The sequence below is a fragment of the Babylonia areolata genome, chromosome 25 (genome assembly GCF_041734735.1).
Source record: "Babylonia areolata isolate BAREFJ2019XMU chromosome 25, ASM4173473v1, whole genome shotgun sequence".
NCBI lineage: Eukaryota > Metazoa > Mollusca > Gastropoda > Neogastropoda > Buccinidae > Babylonia > Babylonia areolata.
In genome coordinates this window covers 21113944-21139481 of record NC_134900.1, presented here as the reverse complement: position 1 = coordinate 21139481, position 25538 = coordinate 21113944, and the positions used below count along the sequence as shown (strand labels likewise).

General features: G+C 51.6%; 1 protein-coding gene across 1 annotated transcript in view; it reads left to right on the top strand.

Moving 5' to 3' along the window:
- LOC143299898 (transmembrane protein adipocyte-associated 1 homolog) overlaps positions 1–25538 on the top strand; it is a 119270-nt gene that overhangs the window by 66276 nt on the left and 27456 nt on the right. The window contains exon 10 of the mRNA XM_076613401.1: positions 13021–13101. Coding sequence (XP_076469516.1) covers positions 13021–13101 — 81 coding nt within the window. The remainder of the gene's footprint in view (positions 1–13020; positions 13102–25538) is intronic.

Sequence of the window (25538 nt, the reverse complement as noted above, 5' to 3'; positions counted from 1 at the left end):
CAGGTGTCAAGGAAATAACAGCTGCGGCCATGGTCACTGCTTGGGATCATCCCAGCTCATCCCGCTGGGCTGAGCACAGCTCACAGGACGCCCCAGCGGGTACATCCACTTGGGATGGCACCCAGCAGGGGATGGACTGGGAGCAAGAGGGGGAGCCTCTGTCTTCGGAGGAGGATTAACAAGTGGATGAGCACTCTTCACCCCCATCCCAGGGGGACAAATTGAGCCCACGCCTCCCTTGGGACCAGCCTGAACCAAACTCAGACTTAGCCGATCTCGAACTGACCCTCCCCAATTGGGTCACGCATGTTGAATCAGTCCCTCGGGCTGCATTGTTACCCTTGACCCTCCTTAGGCCATGTGACTCAACTCCAGAACACCAGACGACTCAGAGTGCCAGAAATGGCACAGGAATGGCTTAATAAGCCAGCCCACACTGTCAGGGGTACTGCTTCCATCCCTCCTCCAGGCAGGGAGTCCCTCTCAGCCCCGGGCACTTTTTCCCCGGGCAAGTTCCTTGAAGATTCCTCCAAGGGCGGGGTGTGGTCCTTGTACACACAGGACCACCCTGCCTACGGGGAAGCGGAGCCCTCCGCGCAGGACAGGATGTTGGTCTCACAGCGCACACCTTCCCCACTTCAGCTAATCTATCTTTTAAAACATTAGCAGAGTGAGACAGATTGGCCCACCGCTGCCTCCTCGAAGTTTCCACGACTTATACCTTCTTCGACGTGTTCTTCCACAGGGCCATTGAGCTGTGGGAACAGCGTCCAGTTAATCAGGAGCTCGAACTGACCCTCCCCAATTGGGTCACGCATGTTGAATCAGTCCCTCGGGCTGCATTGTTACCCTTGACCCTCCTTAGGCCATGTGACTCTAACTCCAGAACCACCAGACGACTCAGAGTGCCAGAAATGGCACAGGAATGGCTTAATAAGCCAGCCCACACTGTCAGGGGTACTGCTTCCATCCCTCCTCCAGGCAGGGAGTCCCTCTCAGCCCCGGGCACTTTTTCCCCGGGCAAGTTCCTTGAAGATTCCTCCAAGGGCGGGGTGTGGTCCTTGTACACACAGGACCACCCTGCCTACGGGGAAGCGGAGCCCTCCGCGCAGGACAGGATGTTGGTCTCACAGCGCACACCTTCCCCACTTCAGCTAATCTATCTTTTAAAACATTAGCAGAGTGAGACAGATTGGCCCACCGCTGCCTCCTCGAAGTTTCCACGACTTATACCTTCTTCGACGTGTTCTTCCACAGGGCCAATGAGCTGTGGGAACAGCGTCCAGTTAATCAGGACACGGGGTCTCCTTCCTCTGTCCCGCCGGGCCTCTTCACCAACCAGAGGTTAAACACTTTTGGCAATAGGGTAGCCTCTGGTTTCATGGCAGCTGCAGACACAGCTACCAGCCTTCACTTCAGTACTATGCTAGCTTGGCGTAATGCCGTTCTCCGCCTCTCTGACATTCCAGTAGAGGAGAGGGCTGCCCTGCGGTCCATCCCAGCGCAGCAGCACTCCCTCTTCGGCTAGTATGTGCCCCAATTTGTCAGCCACAGGGCAGAGACAAACAGGGAGGTGGCCTCATATTTAGCCCACACCTCCCAGGTGCGCCAGGGTTCTATGCCATTGAAGAGACTGGCCACCAGGGCCCCTCCATATACTACGCCACCGTCGAAGCGGTGTGCACAGAATCAGCGGCAGAGGAATAAACCACCACATGTCCGTCCAAGCCAACCGGCCATGCCCAAGGCCAGAAGGCAGCACGCCCAATGACTGGGCCCCTATTCAGCACCGCCAGTCATCCAGCCCCTCCAAGTAGGAACTTGTCCCAGCATGCACATCAGTGGCGTGCTCTGGGACTCAACGACTGGATTGTGTCGGTGCTAGAGTCGGGGTACATGCTGCCTTGGGCGGAGGACCGCCCCCCTCTAAGATCCACTCCTCCTCCTTATGTGCCCAGCTCAGCAGAGAGCATCTTAGAGACAGAGATATCGCACCTACTCCTCATACGGGCGATATCTCAACTCTTGGACCCGGGCCCTGGTTTTTACGGCCAGTTGTTCGTGATTCCAAAGGTCTCGGGAGGGCGGAGACCAGTCTTGGACTTGTCCCCCCTCAACAAATTCCTCCCCAAAATCAAATTCAAGATGGACACACAGGCACAGATTCGGGAGACCATTCAACAGGGCGATTGGGCTACCTCTATTGATCTGAAAGATGCTTATTTTCATATCCTCATCCATCCGGCGTCCCATCAGTACCTGAGGTTCGTGTGGAAGGACAAGGTGTTCCAGTTCTCCCATTTGGTCTGTCCCTTGCCTCTTTCCTGTTTACCAAGGTGGTGCTGAAATTGGTGTCCATCGTCCAGTCGGAATCCATTCGTCTCTGTGTGTACCTGGACGACTGGCTTAACCTGGCCCAGTCGCAGGCCCTGTGCCAGAGTCATATGGCCAGACTTCTAGACCTTTGCTCCCAACTGGGCTTCCTCACGAACCCGGAGAAATGCGATCTGTCCCCAAGTTAGTCCTTTGACTTCTTAGGGATGAGGTTCAACACGTGGTCCATGATAGTCTCTCTGACGCCAGATCACTGAGACCATCTGGCAGGCCTCCTCAGCCACTTGCGTCGTTCCTCCCAAGCAACAGCGTGGACACTTTCTTCTCTCCTGGGCATGATGGAGTCCATGGCACCTCTCATTCCCCTGGGCAGGGTGCTCCGGTGGTCCCAGAGCACTCAACCATGGGATACCCAGATATGTCTGGGCGAGTAGTTCCTCAAAGTGACATCAGAGTGGCTTACCACCCCTCTTCTGACACAGGGGGTGCCCATAGCCCCACCTATTCTTTTTTTTTTTTTTTTTGCTGCCCCATCATCTGCTCCATTTCAATGGCATTACTCCCACGCCGCTCATTTAGATTCCCCCATACACGGCCATACCTGGGTTCATCTGTCGCAGTTCCAGCGTCGGCAGTCCACAGGGAACCATCGATGTTAGGTCGCCAGGAGGCCACACACCAGAGGAGACCCTGCACTGCTGCTGAGTCACTTCGGTGGTGTTCAGTGGTGCCTGTTCTGTTTTAACATACTTAGGACATCACCTGCTAAGCCCACTACTAACGACAATAATGGCTTAGTCGCGGAGCCAGATTGAGTGAGCGTCCCTCCCAGAGTGGAGACCGCCACCATGTCCCTCCAACAACAGCCCCCCATGAATCTGCCGACGCTGACGACATTGACAGGACTCACCCCAAGCACAGAAATGGAGGGGTATTGAAACTGAGGTCACCATGAGAGCAGGGCATGAAAGGCCACAGACTTTGAGACTATTTTGTTTCTAATAATAATAATAATAATAATAATGGATACTTATATAGCACACTATCCAGAAATCTGCTCTAGGTGCTTTACAAAAACGCTTTTGATAACATAAAACATTATATCTATGTTACATACACACACCAAAATGTGACCACACACACACACACACGCACGCACGCGCACACACACACGCACGCACACACACACACTGCATACATACATTTTAACATACATGTGTATCTAACAGCTACCCTAACACATACGCACACATAGGCAGGCACAAACTTACATAAACACACGCACACACAATACACATTCATATACATGCATGTAGTTGTGGACCTGCCACAATTGAACTTATTGCTGAGGGAAAAGGTGAGTTTTGAGACGAGATTTAAAAGATGCCAGGGAATCAGAATGACGGAGGTTATCAGGGAGCTTGTTCCACGTCTTTGGCGATTGAAAAGAAAACGATCTGTGTCCATAGGTCTTACTTCTGACGTGAGGTATCCTGAGAAGTCGAGTATCAGAGGAAGAACGGAGCTGGCGAGACGGGGTATAGATATGGATGAGTTCAGAAAGATACTTGGGGCCAGATCCGTTGACTGCAGAAAAGGTCAGAGTGGATAGCTTATAGTCTATTCGATCAGAAACAGGCAACCAGTGGAGAGACTGAAGGAGAGGAGAAACATGGTCAAATTTAGAAGCTCTGCAAATGAGTCTGGCAGCGTTATTCTGAATTCGTTGGAGTCTGTCTAACAGGTATTTGGGAAGGCCGGCCAAAAGAGAGTTGCAGTAATCCAATCTTGAGAGAACCAGAGAGCATACAAGTGTCTTGGTTGCATCGGTTGAGAGATAGTGGCGGATAGAGCTGATTCTACGCAGTTCCAAATAGGCAACTTTACAGATATTCGAAATGTGCTGTTGGAAGGAAAGAGAATGGTCCAGGATTACACCAAGACTGCGAACAGAGGGAGAAAGTGAAACAGGTGTGCTATTGATCAGAACAGAGTCAGGAAAGGAAGGATGTTGACGAAACTTCTTTGGACAGGTTATCATCAATTCAGTCTTATCATCATTTAATTGCAGCTTGTTGAGAGTCATCCAGTCCTTTAGGCCAGCAATGCACTCCTGTGTTTGAGTCACCAGTGCATCAAATTCAGCTATGGAAGCCGACTGATAAAGTTGAAGTTTCTATTGATGACGATGAAGGAGGAGGATGACGATGTTGCTATGGAGGTCCATTTTGGTTTGGGACTGCATGACAAGGCTGTACTCAACGCTTCCTGTCATAATGATATCCCGGCGTTAACCAGGACCGAGAGATACAGACACTTGCAGTGTTGGTCAGGTAATTAGAGCAACACACCCAAAGACGCATTCTTGAAGTGGATGACAGTCGACTGTATGGTCCCAGTCTCCCCATTTAAGCCCACAGTACACTCAACTCTGGGTAGGAGCCGGCCACGGGCCGAAAAACCCACCTCCACTGGGATTCAAACCCGTGTCCTCCCAGCCGTCAGTCCGCGACGCTAACCACTTCGCCACGGCGGCTGATGCCCCACCTACTCTTCAGGTGGCACTCTTCACAGACGCCTCCTCCCTGGGCTGGGGAGCCCACATGGACTCACTCCATGCAGCAGGGACTTGGTCCCCGGAGGAGCATCTATGCCACATCAGTGTTCTGGAACTAGAGGCAGTTCGCAGGGCTCTCCTGCACTTCATGGGGGAGGCCACTGGCAAGACCATCCGCTTGTTCACGGACAATACGACGGCCGCATGTTTTGTGAACAAAGGGAGGGGAGCGCACTCGGCAGACCTCTCCCTGTGGACTGAGGCTCTCCTCCGTTGGTGCCACAGCAAGGGCATTGCACTTTCAGCGAGACACATAGCAGGATAAGCCAACATCTTGGCAGATGCTCTCAGCAGGTCCAAGAGTATCATCCACACAGAGTGGACCCTGGACAAGGACACCCTTCAGGGGGTGTGGGAACGGTGGTTTCGGCCGATGGTGGACCTCTTTGCCACAAAGTTCAACAAGAGACTTCCCACTTATGTCTCTCCGGTCACCGACCCGGAAGCGTGGGCAGTGGATGCTCTCTCTTTAGACTGGAGCGGTCCGATTGCCTACGCGTTTCCTCCCTTTCCAGTTCTGTCCAAGGTGATCCAGAAAGCCAGATTGGAATGCCCGCAGCTGATTCTCATTGCGCCGAAATGGCCAACCCAGCCCTGGTATCCGGACCTTCAGTCCCTGACACATGTTCCACCCCAGAAACTCGAAACCAAACCTCATCTGCTGAGGCAACCTCGTTCAGGGATTCCTCATTCCAATCCTCAACTGCTCCACCTGCACGCGTGGCTCCTGTGCGGTGGGAACTGTCAGCATCACCATTGAAGTCTTCGACCCCTCGGTTGGCCTCTGTGTCAGCGGCGCTAACCCAGGGTGTGCCTCCTCTGACCTCCTGTCCATAGTCACCAAAGCAAGAAGGGAGGGAACTGAGACTTTGTATGACTTTCGCTGGAAGAAATGTTTGCAGTGGTGTACTACTCAGAATGTTCCCCCTACTAACCCTACGAGCATGCAGCTGGCCAACTTTCTGGCTCACTGCTCCTCGGTTCTCAACCTGTCTGCTAGTTCTGTGTGAGGGTACAGGTCTGCCATCTGTACCAAAATCAAACAGCTAGGTGGTCCCCCCTTTGAAGCGGATTTCCTGCTGAGAGAGGTGCCTACTGTCTGAAGGAAGCTAGAATCCCAGAAGAGTGCCACTGTGGGACTTGTTCCTGGTGCTGGATTTCATTCAGAAACAACCCTTAGAGCCATTGGGTACTATTCCTTTCGACTTACTCACCCTCAAGACCACTTTCCTTCTGTTGCTGGCCACGGTCCGTCGTAGAAGCGAGATTCATGGTCTTAGTGGAATACCACAAGATCTGGCCTTCCACAGAGATGGTTCCATCACTCTTCGTTTCCTTCCAGAGTTCCTGGCTAAGAAACAAGACCCCAAGGTCCCTCTCCCCTCTCTCAGGGTCAGACCTTTGTTTGATATTCTTGCCCAAGATGATGAGGATTGGCATCTCTGCCCTGTTCTGTGTCTCAAATACTATTGGGATAGGTCTCACCATAGGTGTTCTTCTCAGAGACGTCTTCTCATCTCCCTCAGTGAGAATTACAAGAAAGACATTGCTGCAGGCACCATTTCCCACTGGGTTTCCCAAGTCATTTGTAGAGCCTACTCTCATTCTCACAGGGATATCAACTGTCTTAATCCCAGAGCACACGAAGTGCGCTCCATAGCTACTTCGGCTGCTTTCCAGCACTCGGTGCCACTGCAGCATGTCATAGAGGCAGCCTTCTGGTGGTCTGAGAATCTCTTCTTCAACTTCTACCTCAGGGATTTCCAAATGACCAGGGCTGACGGTTCCAAGGGGATTTCCTTTATCGCGGTTAGCACTGCCATCTTGGTTACAAGGGCTCACCATACGAACCAGTAGGCGTTGCCCTCCTACTTACCATGTCAAACTTGAATGCCCGCCCATCCATCCCAACGTCTCTGCCGTGGTTCTCATGGGGCATTTTCCTCCCGAAACCTGGAGGGGGTCAGGCTGGTGTTCTCCTGACCCACTCCCGGGAGGGTCACTACCTTGTCGTGGTCGGGAGGCTTAGTGGCCAGTGATCGAGCGAGCTATGTCGGCGGGGGCATCAGTGCTTCTTGGGGTTTGGTGCTCTGATCCCAGGTCTTAATTGACAGCCTACATAGCCATCGTAGCTGTCAGGGCTGAATAAGTGGTGGTTTTGTACTGATTCCCCTGATAGGGCTTCCCATGCCGAACAGGTCGTGAGTGAGGCCCAAACTAAACGTGACCCACTGTCCCTTTCGCTGTTCTTTATTCTTCTTTTTACTGCCTCTTTTCTGTCCTCAGCTCCCCATCAAGCCTTCTTTTCCACATTCTTTTTTTCTCTGCGGCCTTCTTTAGGCCCACCGTGTTTGCCGTGCGGCGCGACCTGTGATGGAGGGGAATGAGATCCTGGGGATTGAGAGAGCACGCTGCTCTCAACACATCCCTTTGGCTCGGACCTCTCCTAAGACAGGCGGCACACATTGGCCCGTGTGTGTCAATCGGCTACCCCTTCGTGGGGCTGGGTCAAGACTGGCAGTTTAGTGGCTGACGAAGGTAACCCCCGTAGTGCTCGGTTCTCTGTCCCCGGGAGCTGGGCATGATCGGGGGGGAACACATTGGAGCTGGACTGTTGGTCGTATATCCCTCCCGAAACCTGGAAGGGGTCAAGCTGGTGTTCCCTTGACCTTGGCCCCTAAGTTGGACCCCATGGTGGGTGGGTAAGGGAGGGATGAATTCACATTTTTTTCAACATGACTTCCAAAAAACTACACCCCCCTAACTCTGGCAAAAGACGACGAGAAGGAACGGACGACTCCGACTCCGACTCGGAGGTCGTTGAGACCTCTGGTTTTTGGCCATCGTGGCTTGTGATGGAGGGCGCTGATGACGACAAGCCCTTGTTGGCTCTCAGCCCCTTCGCTGTCCAGAAGGGCTTTCAGTGTCTGGCAGGACCGCTAAAGTCCATCAAGAGACTGAGGAGCGGAGCGTTTTTAGTGCAGACAGAGTCCAGAAGGCAGACACAGCTCCTCCTCAAGGCGACCACTTTCGTGGATAGGGCGGTGAAGGTTTCCCCTCACAAAGGTCTCAACTGCTCAAAGGGAGTCATCAGATGCCCGGAGTTGAAAGGTGTGTCTGAGGCCAAGATCAAGAGCGAGCTGTCCTCTCAGGGAGTGACCGACGTGTACAGGGTGACGGTGAGGAAGGGGTCGGACAGAGTCCCGACCAACACTTTCTTCCTCACCTTCTGCTGCCCGGATGTCCCCAAGGACATTCGGGTCGGATACCTGCTAGTTAATGTAAGCCTGTACGTGCCGTCCCCTCTGAGATGCTTTAAGTGCCAGAAATTCGGACACGTGAGAGACCGATGTAAGGAGGAAGAGGCGTGTGGCACCTGTTCGAAGGCGGCGCACCAGGGCGATTGCGTCAATCCAGCCCGGTGTGCGAACTGCGGAGGTGGCCACCCGTCCTCATCGAAAGACTGCCCCGCCTGGAAAAAAGAAAAACAAATCCAGAAAGTCAAGACAGAAAAGAAAATTTCCTTCTTTGAGGCAAGGAAACAGGTGGAGGCCGCGTCGCCTAAGGCATCGTATGCCTCTGTCGTCAGACCCAGGACGGTGGACGTCGCGGTCCAGACGACGTCCACAGGAAGGCAGACGGACGACTTAACCGCCTTGTCGGAACCGTTGGCCTTGGGTGGAGGCGCCGTGTCCACCCCTTCCCATCCTGTGCGGCAGTCCTCAGGGGCTGCTGGGCGGGAGCGGAAAACCTCGGGCGGAGGCACGTTGTCCTCCTCCCGCCCCACCCCACCCCCCGGCACCCCTCGCCCCGCCTCTCGTCTGCCTGGCCCTCGGGCTGGCGGAAGTGGCCGGAAACCCCCCGTACCTCCAAAACTCAAGGAGGGGAGGGTTGCGGCCTCGGCGGGATCGGGAGGGGCCGAGGTGGTGGATATTCCGACTCGGTCGGAATCCAAAAAATTTATTTCGAAAAATAAATACTCTATCCTGGCGGACCTTGAGCCACCGCAAGCAGAGGAGCAGAGGGTAGCGATGGAATAGGCTGCTGCTTTATTTTTTTTAACCTTTTTTAATGGCAGTGATCCACTGGAACATCCGGGGGTTCCACGCCAATTTTCAGGAACTCCAGCTGCTTTGTCGTGCTTTGAAACCTTCAGTGCTGGCGCTGCAGGAGACTCTGCAAAGAGATGGCAAGGTTTTATCTCTCTCTGGTTTTAACTCCATTTTTAAACCCGCTCAACCGAAGCAAGAGGGATTGACGGGAGGTGTCGCTCTTTTTATTCGCAAGTCCCTTTTATACATTATAGTTCTTTTAAGCACCCCTTTACAGGCGGTGGCAGTCAGAGTCACGCTTGAGAAAACCATCACTGTCTGCTCTCTCTACCTTCCTCCTTCCGTCCGTGTTCTGAGGCAGGACCTCATGAACCTGGTTGACCAGCTCCCACGTCCGTTTTTACTGTTGGGCGACTTCAACGGACACTCCCCGCTCTGGGGAAGTGAGATGACATCAGCCCGAGGTCTTCTCTTAGAAAACCTTCTTTCTGACATGGACTTGTGCTGTCTTAACGACAAGTCTCCCACTTACCTGCATCTGTCCTCTGGAAAGCTCTCGTGTTTAGATCTGTCGGTCTGCGATCCATCGTTGGTCCTGGACTACGAGTGGAAAGTGCACGACGATCTGCACGGGAGTGACCACTTTCCTGTCGTCCTCCGCCCCACAGATGGAGAAGGTGACTCTCTGCCTGACCGCCTGTACTACGACAAAACAGACTGGAGTTTTTTTTACCACGAAGATAAGAGCGGAGCTGCAGGAAGAAACAGTATTGAAAAGCAAGGACCCTGCTGACGCTCTGACTCGGATCGTTTTAGATTGTGCCAAAGCAGCAGTCCCATCGTCTACCTCCAAGCCTCAGGTCCCTAGAACGCCCTGGTTCAACGCGGAATGTCGGGAGGCCCGCAAGTCTCGGAAGAGAGCGCAGCGACGCGTCTTTTGGAGACCGGAGACCGATAGCGTTCGAACTCATCAACAGCTGAGGGCGAAAGCCAGGTATGTTTTTAAAAAGAGCCAGAGGAAGTCATGGAGAGATTTCTGCTCTTCCTTAACCTCCAACACACCCAAGAAGAAAGTGTGGAGGGTTTTAAAAAGAATTAAGGGCAAAAACGTATGCCCGACCTTTCATCATCTTAAACTTTCAGACGCTCTGGTCACAGAGAAGAAAGCAGTTGCCAATTTGCTGGCCTCCACAATAGAACAGAACTCGAGATCTGCTAACAAATCTGTTCGCTTTCTTAAAACCAAAAACCTGTCAGAAAAAACACCATGTAACTTCTTTTCCGACAACACAGAGAATTACAACCTTCCTTTCACAATGAACGAACTTAAATCTGCCCTTCAGACCTGTACAGATTCCTGTCCAGGAATGGACGAGGTCCATTATAAACTCCTAAAGCACCTTCCCCAAACCTGTCTGGACACCCTGCTTAAAGTTTATAACCACATCTGGGTCACAGGCTTCTTTCCACCCTCCTGGCGGAAAGCCCTCATAATCCCGCTGCCGAAACCGGGAAAAGACCCCTCGAACCCCTCCAACTACCGCCCAATTGCACTGACCAGCTGCATCTGCAAACTGATGGAGAAGATGGTCAACGGTAGACTGATGTGGAAACTAGAGACCGACGGCCTTCTGGCGAAAGAAAAGTGCGGTTTCCGCAAGCATCGCTCTACCGTTGACCATCTGGTTCGTCTGGAAACCACTGTAAGAAATGCTTTTGTGAACAAACAACATGTGGTGGCCATATTTTTTGACTTGGAGAAAGCTTACGATACCACGTGGAAGTTTGGTATTCTCTCGGACTTGCACAAGCTCGGCTTCCGAGGACACCTGCCTCAGTTCATCCACAATTTTTTACAAGACAGACAATTCCAGGTGATACTCGGCACCACCCTGTCCGACATTCACGAGCAGGAGCTGGGTGTCCCGCAAGGGAGCATCCTGTCGCCGGCTCTTTTCAGCATCAAAATTAATGACATCGTTCATTCCGTTCAGAAAGGATCGGACAGCTCGCTGTTCGTGGATGATTTTGCCTTATATGCAATCCGGACCCTGAAATCCGTCTGGGAACATCCACCATCCCGGCGGTCAAGGAAGCCAGATTTTTAGGGGTCGTCTTCGATCAGAAGCTGAACTTCCTCAGCCACATTAAACAGCTGAAAATATCTTGCCTAAAAGCCCTTAACATCATCCGAGTTGTGGCACACACAAACTGGGGTGCTGATAAGAGAACTCTCTTGCACCTCTACAGAGCCCTGGTCCGGTCCAAACTGGATTATGGAAGTGTGGTATACGGCTCGGCCAGACCGTCCTATCTGAAACTGTTGGACCCTGTACACCACCAAGGGCTCCGTCTCAGCTTAGGTGCTTTCCGCACCACCCCTGTGCACAGCCTGTACGCAGAGGCGGGGGAACCGCCTCTTTCCAACCGCAGACTGAAGCTGACCCTGAACTATTATTTGAAATTGTTCTCTGAACCTACAAACCCTGCTTACGACGCTGTATTCAACAACCCTTTCGATAAGAAATTTACAGACAACCCAAACTGCATACCTCCTCTCGGACTCCGCATTCAGCCGCACTTGGAAAATGCCGATCTGGATATCGGTGGCATCTCAGATTTCTCTAAGTTCCCTGACAGCCCCCCGTGGACCTTTACAACACCTGAGGTCCGATTCGATCTGGCCTCATACCAAAAAGACACCACCAGTTCTCTGGCCTACAGAACTTACTTTTCGGAACTGTGCCACAAATTCCCCACTTTTCAAGGCATCTTCACTGACGGTTCCAAGTCCGAGGACGGAGTCGCTGCATCTGCGTTCTGTCCCGCCTTTCCTGACCAGCCCTCAACGGAACATATCCTGTCTGACAGCTCGGTGTACACTGCGGAACTGACCGCACTGGTTCTGGGGTTAAAAATGGTTCTCTCTTCGAAACAGAAGAGATTCATGATCTTTTCTGACTCCTTGTCAGCCCTGGAGGCGATCGCCTGCAGGAATATCACTCATCCCAAACTGCTGGAATTTTATCAAACTTTTACTCTCGCAACGAAGAAAGGATACGAGGTTGTGTTGGCCTGGGTTCCCGGACATGTTGGCATTCATGGTAACGAAAGGGCAGACCTGCTGGCCAGGAACGCTGTAAAGAAAGAATTGTCCAGATCCTTGGTACCCTATACAGACATGAAGCGGAAGGTCAACACTTACGTTAAGGATCTTTGGCAAGAGGAGTGAAACACCCAGACGGACAACAAGCTCTTCCAGATCCGTCCGGACCTAGGGGAGACCCTCCCTTCGGGGGTGAAGAACAGAAAGGAGGAGTCTGTGCTGTGCAGACTGCGTACGGGGCACACTTTTTTTTACTCATTCTTACTTGTTGAAGGGGGAGGAGGCCCCTCGATGCATTCCCTGTGACGAGCCTCTCACCATGAAACACGTGCTCCTTGACTGTTGGGATCTGCATGACGTTAGACGCAGACATTACACGGCGGTTTCTTTGAAGACTTTGTTTCATGATGTCCCTCCGTGGGCGCTGATGGACTTCTTAAAAGAAGTGAACCTTTTTAACCAGATTTGAAGGTTTTAAACTATGGAAGTTTTCTTTTAACTTTGGAGTGAAAGTTTGAAGTGGTGACTCGTTTTAATTGGTGGGTTTTTTTATCCTTGTAGTAGTTATTGATGCGGCGATAGCCTTGAGATGGCCTTAGTGGTCGGCGAGGCTCTAAGCACCATAATTTCATTTCATTTCATTTCATGGGGCATTTTGCTCGATTGCCACGGAATGATTCAGCGTTTATAGCTTTTAGAGTCATTTGATTGGCTAAGAGCGGACCAGGCAAGACAGGTCATCTTTTCACTATTAGCTACGCGAAATTTGGCCATGCAGAGCAAATCGATAGGCCAAGTTTGCATCAGTTTGACATGGAAAGTATATGTATCACCAAACATGGAGTATAATACAAACTCCTATTTGTAGGACAGTTTTGTGTCTTTATTACCTGAAATTTTGTTTGTTTCAGCATGATTGATGTCACCACATATGTGTACTTCACAGTCTTCCACCCCCTTGTGTATGGCACATTTCTGTGGAATTTCTTCAGGTCAGTCTTCAAATGATGTATCAACCTGTGTGTGTGCATGTATGCTTGTCTGTATGTATGTGTGTGCATGCATGTGTATGCCATCATACATACATACATACATACATACCCGGTATATACAAATACATTCCCACCTTCATTCCTTCCCTTATTCCCCAGTCTGGCTCCCATCATCAAGCAGTTACTATGGTCAGTAGGAGACTTCATAAACACTGTCTTGCATGTGTTGAATCAGATCACCACCACAGTGACTGTGGCAGGGCCAGTCCTGTCTTGGTGGGTGACCTGACACAGACAGGTCCCTGTGAGTTGTGACACTTCACTGACACACAGACTGGGTGTGGTTGTGTGTGGAGAAGCTGGGAGGAGAGGCAGTGGAGTGACAGCATTCAGACAACACAGAAGATGAACTAAGTTGAACAGTTTCCTGGTGTAGTGCCAACAGCTAGGAACCAAGGGTCTCAACTTCCGTTCACACATGGACTGGCATTTCTTTCTGCCCTTTCCATGAGAGTTTGGCGGGTGTCTAGGTGCTTTTCATGACTAGATGATAAAATCCACTGTGTGGCTTTCACTTGACCCTGTAAAAGAACCCCCGGCAATGAGAATGGTCACTGGCAAAACTGCAGGAAAAATCTGTATGCTAGAGAAACAGATTTTGTGGACAGGCAGGAAATGAAACAGAGTGGATGGTGTTGCACTGTGCAAGGCACTCTGCCCAGGGACAGCAGCTTGACACCCACCTGGTTTAACAACTGAAAGTCTCACAGCATGCTACAGTACTTCTATTTAAATGAGCATTTGTCTTTCATTGCCTTGTATTATACTGTGTTTTACATTTGGAGTGGTGGCCTAGTGATAACACATTTGTGAAGGAAGCGAGAGAATCTGAGCATGTGGGATCAGTTCCCACTCTCACCAAAATTTTCTCCCTCTCCACAAGACCTTGAGTGATTGGACGCTAGTTTTTGGATGAGATGATGAACCGAGGTCCCATGTGCAGCATGCATTTAGCGTGCATAAAAGACCCTACAGCAACAAAAAGGTATGCAGACACTGTCAGGTGACAAGAATTAACCCTTTGCCTGCCGAACATTTTTAACAATTTTGGCGTTCCTGTGTGCCAAGCAAAAACTCTTGGTTTTCACCTAAGTGCACAAAAACGTGCACTACTTCCCCAAATACAAAGACTTCTCCTTGTACTTTTGCATGATGGTTGTTGATACATTTTACTGTAAACACATGATAAATTTGTTAAAATTCCTTTGTATAACTACTGTTGTTCTTATTTTAAATCTTAGTCAAATAAAATTTTCATGAAATCAAGTGGTTGGAATTTCACTGCATCGCAATTAATTCCAGTATTTTCAGTCAAAATTGTTTTCGTTTGGTGTCTGTGGCCCAGTGTTGCATTAGAGCTTGATAGAAAAAGATACTGACTGCACTATATTGTGTGGTGACGTCCTGTTTTCAAACACAATGTTGGTGTTGTATGATGATGTCTTGTCATCCTACACTTTGTTAGTATTGTATAATGACGTCCTGTTCTACACTATTGTTGGTGTTGTATGATGACACTATGTTGGTGTTGTGTGGGGACATCCTGTTCTTCTACACTATGTTGGTATTATATGATAACGTCCTGCTCTATACGATGCATGATGACGTCCTGTTCTCCTGCAATATGTTTGTGTTTTGTGGTGACGTCCTGTACACTGTGTTGGTTTTGTGTAGTAGCAGGACAACTCTGACAAGCATCCTGTTCTACATTACGTTGGTTTTGTGTAGTAGCAGGACAACTCTGACAAGCATCCTGTTCTCCTACATTACGTTGGTATTGTGTGGTGACAGGACAACTCTGACAGGCATCCTGTTCTCCTACATTATGTTGGTATTGAGTGGTGACAGGACAACTCAGACAGGCATCCTGTTCTCCTACATTATGTTGGTATTGAGTGGTGACAGGACAACTCAGACAGACATCCTGTTCTCCTACATTATGTTGGTATTGTGTGGTGACAGGACAACTCTGACAGGAATCCTGTTCTCCTACATTATGTTGGTATTGTGTGGTGACAGGACAATTCCAACAGGCATCCTGTTCTCCTACATTATGTTGCCTCCCAGGGGGTCACTACCTTGTCCTGGTCGGGAGGCTTAGTGGCCAGTGATCGAGCGAGCTATGTCAGCGGGGGCATCAGTGCTTCTGGGGGTTTACTGCTCTAGTCCCAGGTCTTAATTGACAGCCCACATAGTCATTGTAGCTGTTCAGGTTGAATAAGTGGCGGTTTTGTGGGTTTTTTTTTGTACTGATGCCCCTTATAGGGCTTCCCATGTCGAACAGGTCGTGAGTGAGGCTCAAACTAAAAGTGACCCAATGTCCCTTTCCCTATCTCTATTCTTCTTTTTACCACCTCTTTTCTGTCCTCAGCTCCCCATCAAGTCTTCTTTTCCACATTCTTTTTTCTCTGCAGCCTTCTTCAGGCCCGCCGTGTCTGCCGTGCGGCGCAACCTGTGATGGAGGGGAATGAGATCCTGGAGATTGAGAGAGCACGTTGCTCTCAACACATCCCTTTGGCTCGGACCTCTCCTAAGACAGGCGGCACACATTGGCCCGTGTGTGTCAATCGGCTACCCCTACATGGGGTCGGGTCAAGACTGGCAGTTTAGAGGCTAACGATGATAACCCCCATAGTGCTCAGTTCTCTGTCCCCAGGAGCTGGGCATGATCGGGGGGGAACGCGTTGGAGCTAGACTGTTGGTTGTATGTCCCTCCCGAAACCTGGAAGGGGTCAAGCTGGTGTTCCTTTGACTCTGGCCCCTAAGTTGGACCCCATGGTGGGTGGGTAAGGGAGGGATGAATTTACGATTTAAAAAACCATGGCTTCTAACCAATTACACCCCCCTAAACTGGGGAAAAGGAGGAGACCAGGAACTGATGATTCGGACTCTGATTCGGAGGTCGGTGAGACCTCTGGATATTGGCCGTCGTGGCTTGTGGTGGAGGGCACTGAAGATGACAAGCCATTGTCGGCTCTCAGCCCCTTCGCCATCCAGAAGGGCTTCCAGTGTCTAGCAGGCTCACTGAAGTCTGTCAAGAGGCTGAGGAGCGGAGCATTTCTGGTGGAGACTGCGTCAAAAAGGCAGACACAGCTTCTGCTTAAAGCGACCACTTTTGTGGATAGGGCGGTGAAGGTTTCCCCTCGCAAAGGACTGAACTGTTCGAAGGGGGTCATCAGATGCCCTGAGTTGAGAGGAGTATCTGAGGCAGAGATTAAGTGCGAGCTGTCCTCTCAGGGAGTGACGGATGTTTACAGGGTGACAGTAAGGAAGGGGTCGGACAGAGTCCCGACCAACACATTTTTCCTCACCTTCTGTTGCCCGAATGTCCCCAAGGACATACGAGTCAGATACCTGCAGGTGAACGTAAGTCTGCACGTGACGTCCCCTCTACGGTGTTTCAGGTGCCAGAAATTCGGACACGTGCGGGACCGCTGCAAGGAGGAAGAGGCGTGTGGCACCTGTTCAAAGGCGGCGCACCAGGGCGAATGCGTCAGCCCAGCCCATTGCGTGAACTGCGGAGGCGGCCATCCGTCCTCCTCTAAAGACTGCCCCACCTGGAAAAAAGAAAAAGAAAGAGGTGAAGACGGAGAAGAAAATATCGTTCTTCGAGGCCCGTAAACAAGTGGAGGCTGCATTGCCTAAGACGTCTTACGCTTCTGTCTTCAGACCCAGGATGGTGGACGTTGCAATCCAGACAACGTCCACAGGGACACAGACGGACGACGTACCTACTGTGGTAGAACCATTGGCCTTGGGTGGAGGCACTGTATCCACCCCTTCCCATCCTGTACAGTGGTCCTCAGGGGCTGCTGGGCGAGGGCGGAAAGCCTCGGGCGGAGGCACGGTGTCCGCCTCCCGTCCCCCGCCCCCGGGCCCCCTCGTCCCGCCTCGCATCTGCCTGCCCCTCGGGCTGTTGGGAGCGCCCAGAAACCCCCTGTACCTCCAAAACCCAAGGAGGGGAGGGTTGTGGCCTCAGCGGGATCAGGGAGAGCCGAAGTGTTGGATATTCCGGCTTGGTTGGAATCGGACAGGATTTTAAGTACCAAAAATAGATATGCGGTCTTGGCCGACCTTGAGCCACCACAAGCAGAGGAGCAGGAGGTAGCGATGGATTAGGTTGCTGCTTTATTTTTAACCTTTTTAATGGCAATAATTCATTGGAACATCTGTGGGTTTTACGGCAATCTCCAGGAATTTCAGCTGCTTTGTCGTGCTTTGAAACCTTCAGTGCTGGCGCTGCAAGAGACTCTGCAAAGAGATGGCAAGTTTTTATCTCTCTCTGGTTTTAACTCCATTTTTAAACCCGCTCAACCGAAGCAAGAGGGATTGACGGGAGGTGTCGCTCTTTTTTTACGCAAGTCCCTTTTATACAGTACAGTTCCTTTAAGCACCCCTTTACAGGCGGTGGCAGTCAGAGTCACACTTAAGAAAACCATCACTGTCTGTTCTCTGTATCTTCCTCCTTCCATCTGTGTTCTGAGGCAGGACCTCATGAACCTTGTCGACCAGCTCCCACGACCGTTTCTACTGTTGAGCGACTTCAATGGCCACTCCCCGCTCTGGGGAAGTGAGGTGACATCAGCTCAAGGTCTTCTTTTGGAAAACCTTCTCTCCGATATGGACCTGTGCTGTCTTAACGACAAGTCACCCACTTACTTTAATCTGTCCTCTGGAAAGCTCTTGTGTTTAGATCTGTCGGTCTGCGATCCATCGTTGGTCCTGGACTACAAGTGGAAAGTGTACGACGATCTGCACGGGAGTGACCACTTTCCTGTCGTCCTCCGCCCCACAGATGGGGAAGGTGACTCTCTGCCGGACCGCCTGAACTGTGACAAAGCTGACGGGGGAATTTTTACCACAAAGTTAAGAGCGGAGCTGCAGGAAGAAATAGTTTTACAAAGCAAGGATCCTGCTGACACTCTGACACAGATCGTTTTAGATTGCATCAAAGCAGCAGTCCCATCATCTACCTCCAACCTCCCGAAACCTGGAGGGGGTCAGGCTGGTGTTCTCCTGACCCACTCCCGGGAGGGTCACTACCTTGTCGTGGTCGGGAGGCTTAGTGGCCAGTGATCGAGCGAGCTATGTCGGCGGGGGCATCAGTGCTTCTTGGGGTTTGGTGCTCTGGTCCCAGGTCTTAATTGACAGCCTACATAGCCATCGTAGCTGTTAGGGCTGAATAAGTGGTGGTTTTGTACTGATGCCCCTGATAGGGCTTCCCATGCCGAACAGGTCGTGAGTGAGGCCCAAACTAAACGTGACCCACTGTCCCTTTCGCTATTCTTTGTTCTTCTTTTTACCGCCTCTTTTCTGTCCTCAGCTCCCCATCAAGCCTTCTTTTCCACATTCTTTTTTTCTCTGCGGCCTTCTTTAGGCCCACCGTGTTTGCCGTGCGGCGCGACCTGTGATGGAGGGGAATGAGATCCTGGGGATTGAGAGAGCACGCTGCTCTCAACACATCCCTTTGGCTCGGACCTCTCCTAAGACAGGCGGCACACATTGGCCCGTGTGTGTCAATCGGCTACCCCTTCGTGGGGCTGGGTCAAGACTGGCAGTTTAGTGGCTGACGAAGGTAACCCCCGTAGTGCTCGGCTCTCTGTCCCCGGGAGCTGGGCATGATCGGGGGGGAGCACGTTGGAGCTGGGCTGCTGGTTGTATATCCCTCCCGAAACCTGGAAGGGGTCAAGCTGGTGTTCCCTTGACCCTGGCCCCTAAGTTGGACCCCATGGTGGGTGGGTAAGGGAGGGATGAATTCACATTTTTCTTTCAACATGAATCCTAAACAAATACACCCCCCCAAACTCGGAAAAAGACGACGACAGGGAACGGACGACTCAGACTCTGAGTCAGAGGTCGTCGAGACCTCTGGTTTTTGGCCATCGTGGCTAGTGATGGAGGGCGCTGATGACGACAAGCCCTTGTCGGCTCTCAGCCCCTTCGCTGTCCAGAAGGGCTTTCAGTGTCTGGCAGGATCGCTCAGATCCATCAAGAGGCTGAGGAGCGGAGCGTTTTTAGTACAGACAGAATCCAAAAGACAGACACAGCTCCTTCTCAAGGCGACCACTTTCGTGGATAGGGCAGTGAAGATTTCCCCTCACAAAGGTCTCAACTGCTCAAAGGGAGTCATCAGATGCCCGGAGTTGAAAGGTGTGTCTGAGGCCAAGATCAAGAGCGAACTGTCCTCTCAGGGAGTGACCGATGTGTACAGGGTGACGGTGAGGAAGGGGTCGGACAGAGTCCCTGACCAACACTTTCTTCCTCACCTTCTGCTGCCCGGATGTCCCCAAGGACATTCGGGTCGGATACCTGCTAGTTAATGTCAGCCTGTACGTACCGTCCCCTCTGAGATGCTTTAAGTGTCAGAAATTCGGACACGTGAGAGACCGATGTAAGGAGGAAGAGGCGTGTGGCACATGTTCGAAGGCGGCGCACCAGGGCGATTGCGTCAGTGCAGCCCTGTGTGCGAACTGCGGAGGTGGCCACCCGTCCTCATCGAAGGACTGCCCCGCCTGGAAGAAAGAAAAACAAATTCAGAAAGTCAAGACAGAACAGAAAATTTCCTTCTTTGAGGCAAGGAAACAGGTGGAGGCCGCGTCGCCTAGGACGTCGTATGCCTCTGTCGTCAGATCCAGGACGGTGGACGTCGCAGTCCAGACGACGTCCACAGGAACGCAGACGGACGACTTAACCGCCTCGTCGGAACCGTTGGCCTTGGGTGGAGGCGCTGTGTCCACCCCTTCCCATCCTGCGCGGCAGTCCTCAGGGGCTGCTGGGCGGGAGAGAAAAGCCTCGGGCGGAGGCACGTTGTCCGCCTCCCGCCCCACCCCACCCCCCGGCCCCCCTCGCCCCGCCTCTCGTCTGCCTGGCCCTCGGGCTGGCGGAAGTGGCCGGAAGCCCCCCGCACCTCCAAAACTCAAGGAGGGGAGGGCTGCGGCCACGGCGGGATCGGGAGGGGCCGAGGTGGTGGATATTCCGACCCGGTCGGAACCCGAAAGATTTATGTCAAAGAACAAATATTCCATCCTGGCGGACCTTGAGCCACCGCAAGTGGAGGAGCAGGGGGTAGCGATGGAATAGGCTGCTGCTTTATTTTTTTTTTAAAAAACCTTTTTAATGGCAGTGATCCACTGGAATATCCGGGGATTCTATGCCAACTTCCAGGAACTCCAGCTGCTTTGTCGTGCTTTGAAACCTTCAGTGCTTGCACTGCAGGAGACTCTGCAAAGAGATGGCAAGGTTTTATCTCTCTCTGGTTTTAACTCCGTTTTTAAACCCGCTCAACCGAAGCAAGAGGGGTTGACGGGAGGTGTCGCTCTTTTTATTCGAAAGTCCCTTTTATACAGTACAGTTCTTTTAAGCACCCCTTTACAGGCGGTGGCAGTCAGAGTCACGCTCGAGAAAACCATCACTGTCTGCTCTCTCTACCTTCCCCCTTCCGTCCGTGTTCTGAGGCAGGACCTCATGAACCTGGTCGACCAGCTCCCACGTCCGTTTTTACTGTTGGGCGACTTCAACGGACACTCCCCGCTCTGGGGAAGTGAGATGACATCAGCCCGAGGTCTTCTCTTAGAAAACCTTCTCTCTGACATGGACTTGTGCTGTCTTAACGACAAGTCTCCCACTTACCTGCATCTGTCCTCTGGAAAGCTCTCGTGTTTAGATCTGTCGGTCTGCGATCCATCGTTGGTCCTTGACTACGAGTGGAAAGTGCACGACGATCTGCACGGGAGTGACCACTTTCCTGTCGTCCTCCGCCCCACAGATGGAGAAGGTGACTCTCTGCCTGACCGCCTGTACTACGACAAAGCAGACTGGAGTTTTTTTACCACCAAGATAAGAGCGGAGCTGCAGGAAGAAACAGTATTGAAAAGCAAGGACCCTGCTGACGCTCTGACTCGGATCGTTTTAGATTGCGCCAAAGCAGCAGTCCCATCGTCTACCTCCAAGCCTCAGGTCCCTAGAACGCCCTGGTTCAACGCGGAATGTCGGGAGGCCCGCAAGTCTCGGAAGAGAGCGCAGCGACGCGTCTTTCGGAGACCGGAGTCCGATAGCGTTCGAACCCATCAACAGCTGAGGGCGAAAGCCAGGTATGTTTTTAAAAAGAGCCAGAGGAAGTCTTGGAGAGATTTCTGCTCTTCCTTAACCTCCAACACACCCAAGAAGAAAGTGTGGAGGGTTTTAAAAAGAATTAAGGGCAAAAACGCATGCCCGACCTTCCACCATCTTAAACTTTCAGACGCTCTGGTCACAGAGAAGAAAGCAGTTGCCAATTTGCTGGCCTCCACAATAGAACAGAACTCGAGATCTGCTAACAAATCTGCTCGCTTTCTTAAAACCAAAAACCTGTCAGAAAAAACACCATGTAACTTCTTTTCCGACAACACAGAGAATTACAACCTTCCTTTCACAATGAACGAACTTAAATCTGCCCTTCAGACCTGTACGGATTCCTGTCCAGGAATGGACGAAGTCCATTATAAACTCCTAAAGCACCTTCCCCAAACCTGTCTGGACACCCTGCTTAAAGTTTATAACCACATCTGGGTCACAGGCTTCTTTCCACCCTCCTGGCGGAAAGCCCTCATAATCCCGCTGCCGAAACCGGGAAAAGACCCCTCGAACCCCTCCAACTACCGCCCAATTGCACTGACCAGCTGCGTCTGCAAACTGATGGAGAAGATGGTCAACGGTAGACTGATGTGGAAACTAGAGACCGACGGCCTTCTGGCGAAGGAACAGTGCGGTTTCCGCAAGCATCGCTCTACCGTTGACCATCTGGTTCGTCTGGAAACCACGATAAGAAATGCTTTTGTCAACAAACAACATGTGGTGGCCATATTTTTTTACCTGGAGAAAGCTTACGATACCACGTGGAAATTTGGTATTCTTTCCGACTTGCACAAGCTCGGCTTCCGAGGACACCTGCCTCAGTTTATCCACAATTTTTTACAAGACAGACAATTCCAGGTGAGAGTCGGCACCACCCTGTCCGACATTCACGAGCAGGAGCTGGGTGTCCCGCAGGGGAGCATCCTGTCGCCGGCTCTGTTCAGCATCAAAATTAATGACATCGTTCAATCCGTTCAGAAAGGATCGGACAGCTCGCTGTTCGTGAATGATTTTGCCTTATATGCAACCGGCAGCACGTACGCCAGCATCCAGCGACGGCTTCAGCTCTGCGTCAACAAAATCCAGTGTTGGGCAGAGGAGAATGGCTTCACATTTTCGTCCTCCAAAACTGAATGCATCCACTTTCATAATTTTCGCCAATTCTATCAGGACCCTGAAATCCGTCTGGGAACATCCACCATCCCGGCGGTCAAGGAAGCCAGATTTCTAGGGGTCGTCTTCGATCAGAAGCTGAATTTTCTCAGCCACATTAAACAGCTGAAAATATCTTGCCTAAAAGCCCTGAACATCATCCGAGTTGTGGCACACACGAACTGGGGTGCTGATAAGAGGACTCTCTTGCACCTCTACAGAGCCCTGGTCCGGTCCAAACTGGATTATGGAAGTGTTGTATACGGCTCGGCCAGACCGTCCTACCTGAAACTGTTGGACCCTGTACACCACCAAGGGCTCCGTCTCAGCTTGGGTGCTTTCCGCACCACCCCTGTGCACAGCCTGTACGCAGAGGCGGGGGAACCGCCTCTTTCCAACCGCAGACTGAAGCTGACCCTGAACTATTATTTGAAATTGTTTTCGGAACCTACAAACCCTGCTTACGATGCTGTATTCAACAACCCTTTCGATAAGAAATTTACAGACAACCCAAACTGCATACCTCCTCTCGGACTCCGCATTCAGCCGCACTTGGAAAATGCCGATCTGGATGTCGGTGGCATCTCAGATTTCTCTAAGTTCCCTGACAGCCCCCCGTGGACCTTTACAACACCTGAGGTCCGATTCGATCTGGCCTCGTACCGTAAGGACACCACCAGTTCTCTGGCCTACAGAACCTACTTTTCGGAACTGTGCCACAAATTCCCCACCTTTCAAGGCATCTTCACTGACGGTTCCAAGTCAGAGGACGGAGTCGCCGCATCTGCGTTCTGTCCCGCCTTTCCTGACCGGCCCTCAACGGAACACATCCTGTCTGACAGCTCGGTATACACCGCGGAACTGACCGCACTGGTCCTGGGGTTAAAAATGGTTCTCTCTTCCAAACAGAAGAGATTCATGATCTTTTCCGACTCCTTATCAGCCCTGGAGGCGATCGCCTGCAGGAATATCACTCATCCCAAACTGCTGGAATTTTATGAAACTTTTACTCTCGCAACGAAGAAAGGATACGAGGTTGTGTTGGCCTGGGTTCCCGGACATGTTGGCATTCGTGGTAACGAAAGGGCGGACCTGCTGGCCAGGAACGCTGTAAAGAATGAATTGTCCAGATCCTTGGTACCCTATACAGACATGAAGCGGAAGGTCAGTACTTACGTTAAGGATCTTTGGCAAGAGAAGTGGAACACCCAGATGGACAACAAGCTCTTCCAGATCCGTCCGGACCTAGGGGAGACCCTCCCTTCGGGGGTGAAGAACAGAAAGGAGGAATCTGTGCTGTGCAGACTGCGTACGGGGCACACTTTTTTTTACTCATTCTTACTTGTTGAAGGGGGAGGAGGCCCCTCGATGCGTTCCCTGTGACGAGCCTCTCACCGTGAAACACGTGCTCCTTGACTGTTGGGATCTGCATGACGTTAGACGCAGACATTACACGGCGGTTTCTTTGAAGACTTTGTTTCGTGATGTCCCTCCGTGGGCGCTGATGGACTTCTTAAAAGAAGTGAACCTTTTTAACCAGATTTGAAGGTTTTAAACTATGGAAGTTTTTTTTTTAACTTTGGAGTGGAAAGTTTGAAGTGGTGACTCGTTTTAATTGGTTGGTTTTTTTTAGCCTTGTAGTAGTAATTGACGCGGCGATAGCCTTGAGATGGCCTTAGTGGTCGGCGAGGCTCTAAGCACCATAATTTCATTTCATTTCATCTACCTCCAAGCCTCAGATGCCAAGAACGCCCCGGTTCAACGTGGAATGTCGGGAGGCCCATAAGTCTCCGAAGAGAGCGTAACGACGTGTCTTTCAGAGACCGGAGACCGATAGCGTTTGAATCCATCAACAGCTGAGGGTGAAAGCCAGGTATGTTTTTAAAAAGAGCCAGAGAAAATCACGGAGATATTTTTGCTCTTCCTTAACCTCCAACAAACCCAAGAAGAAAGTGTGGAGGGTTTTAAAAAAAATTAAGGGCAAAAACATCTGCCCAACTTTTCACCTCCTCCCGAAACCTGGAGGGGGTCAGGCTGGTGTTCTCCTGACCCACTCCCGGGAGGGTCACTACCTTGTCGTGGTCGGGAGGCTTAGTGGCCAGTGATCGAGCGAGCTATGTCGGCGGGGGCATCAGTGCTTCTTGGGGTTTGGTGCTCTGGTCCCAGGTCTTAATTGACAGCCTACATAGCCATCGTAGCTGTCAGGGCTGACTAAGTGGTGGTTTTGTACTGATGCCCCTGATAGGGCTTCCCATGCCGAACAGGTCGTGAGTGAGGCCCAAACTAAACGTGACCCACTGTCCCTTTCGCTATTCTTTGTTCTTCTTTTTACCGCCTCTCTTCTGTCCTCAGCTCCCCATCAAGCCTTCTTTTCCACATTCTTTTTTTCTCTGCGGCCTTCTTTAGGCCCGCCGTGTTTGCCGTGCGGCGCGACCTGTGATGGAGGGGAATGAGATCCTGGGGATTGAGAGAGCACGCTGCTCTCAACACATCCCTTTGGCTCGGACCTCTCCTAAGACAGGCGGCACACATTGGCCCGTGTGTGTCAATCGGCTACCCCTTCGTGGGGCTGGGTCAAGACTGGCAGTTTAGTGGCTGACGAAGGTAACCCCCGTAGTGCTCGGCTCTCTGTCCCCGGGAGCTGGGCATGATCCGGGGGGGAGCACGTTGGAGCTGGGCTGCTGGTTGTATATCCCTCCCGAAACCTGGAAGGGGTCAAGCTGGTGTTCCCTTGACCCTGGCCCCTAAGTTGGACCCCATGGTGGGTGGGTAAGGGAGGGATGAATTCACATTTTTCTTTCAACATGAATCCTAAACAAATACACCCCCCCAAACTCGGAAAAAGACGACGACAGGGAACGGACGACTCAGACTCTGAGTCAGAGGTCGTCGAGACCTCTGGTTTTTGGCCATCGTGGCTAGTGATGGAGGGCGCTGATGACGACAAGCCCTTGTCGGCTCTCAGCCCCTTCGCTGTCCAGAAGGGCTTTCAGTGTCTGGCAGGATCGCTCAGATCCATCAAGAGGCTGAGGAGCGGAGCGTTTTTAGTACAGACAGAATCCAAAAGACAGACACAGCTCCTTCTCAAGGCGACCACTTTCGTGGATAGGGCA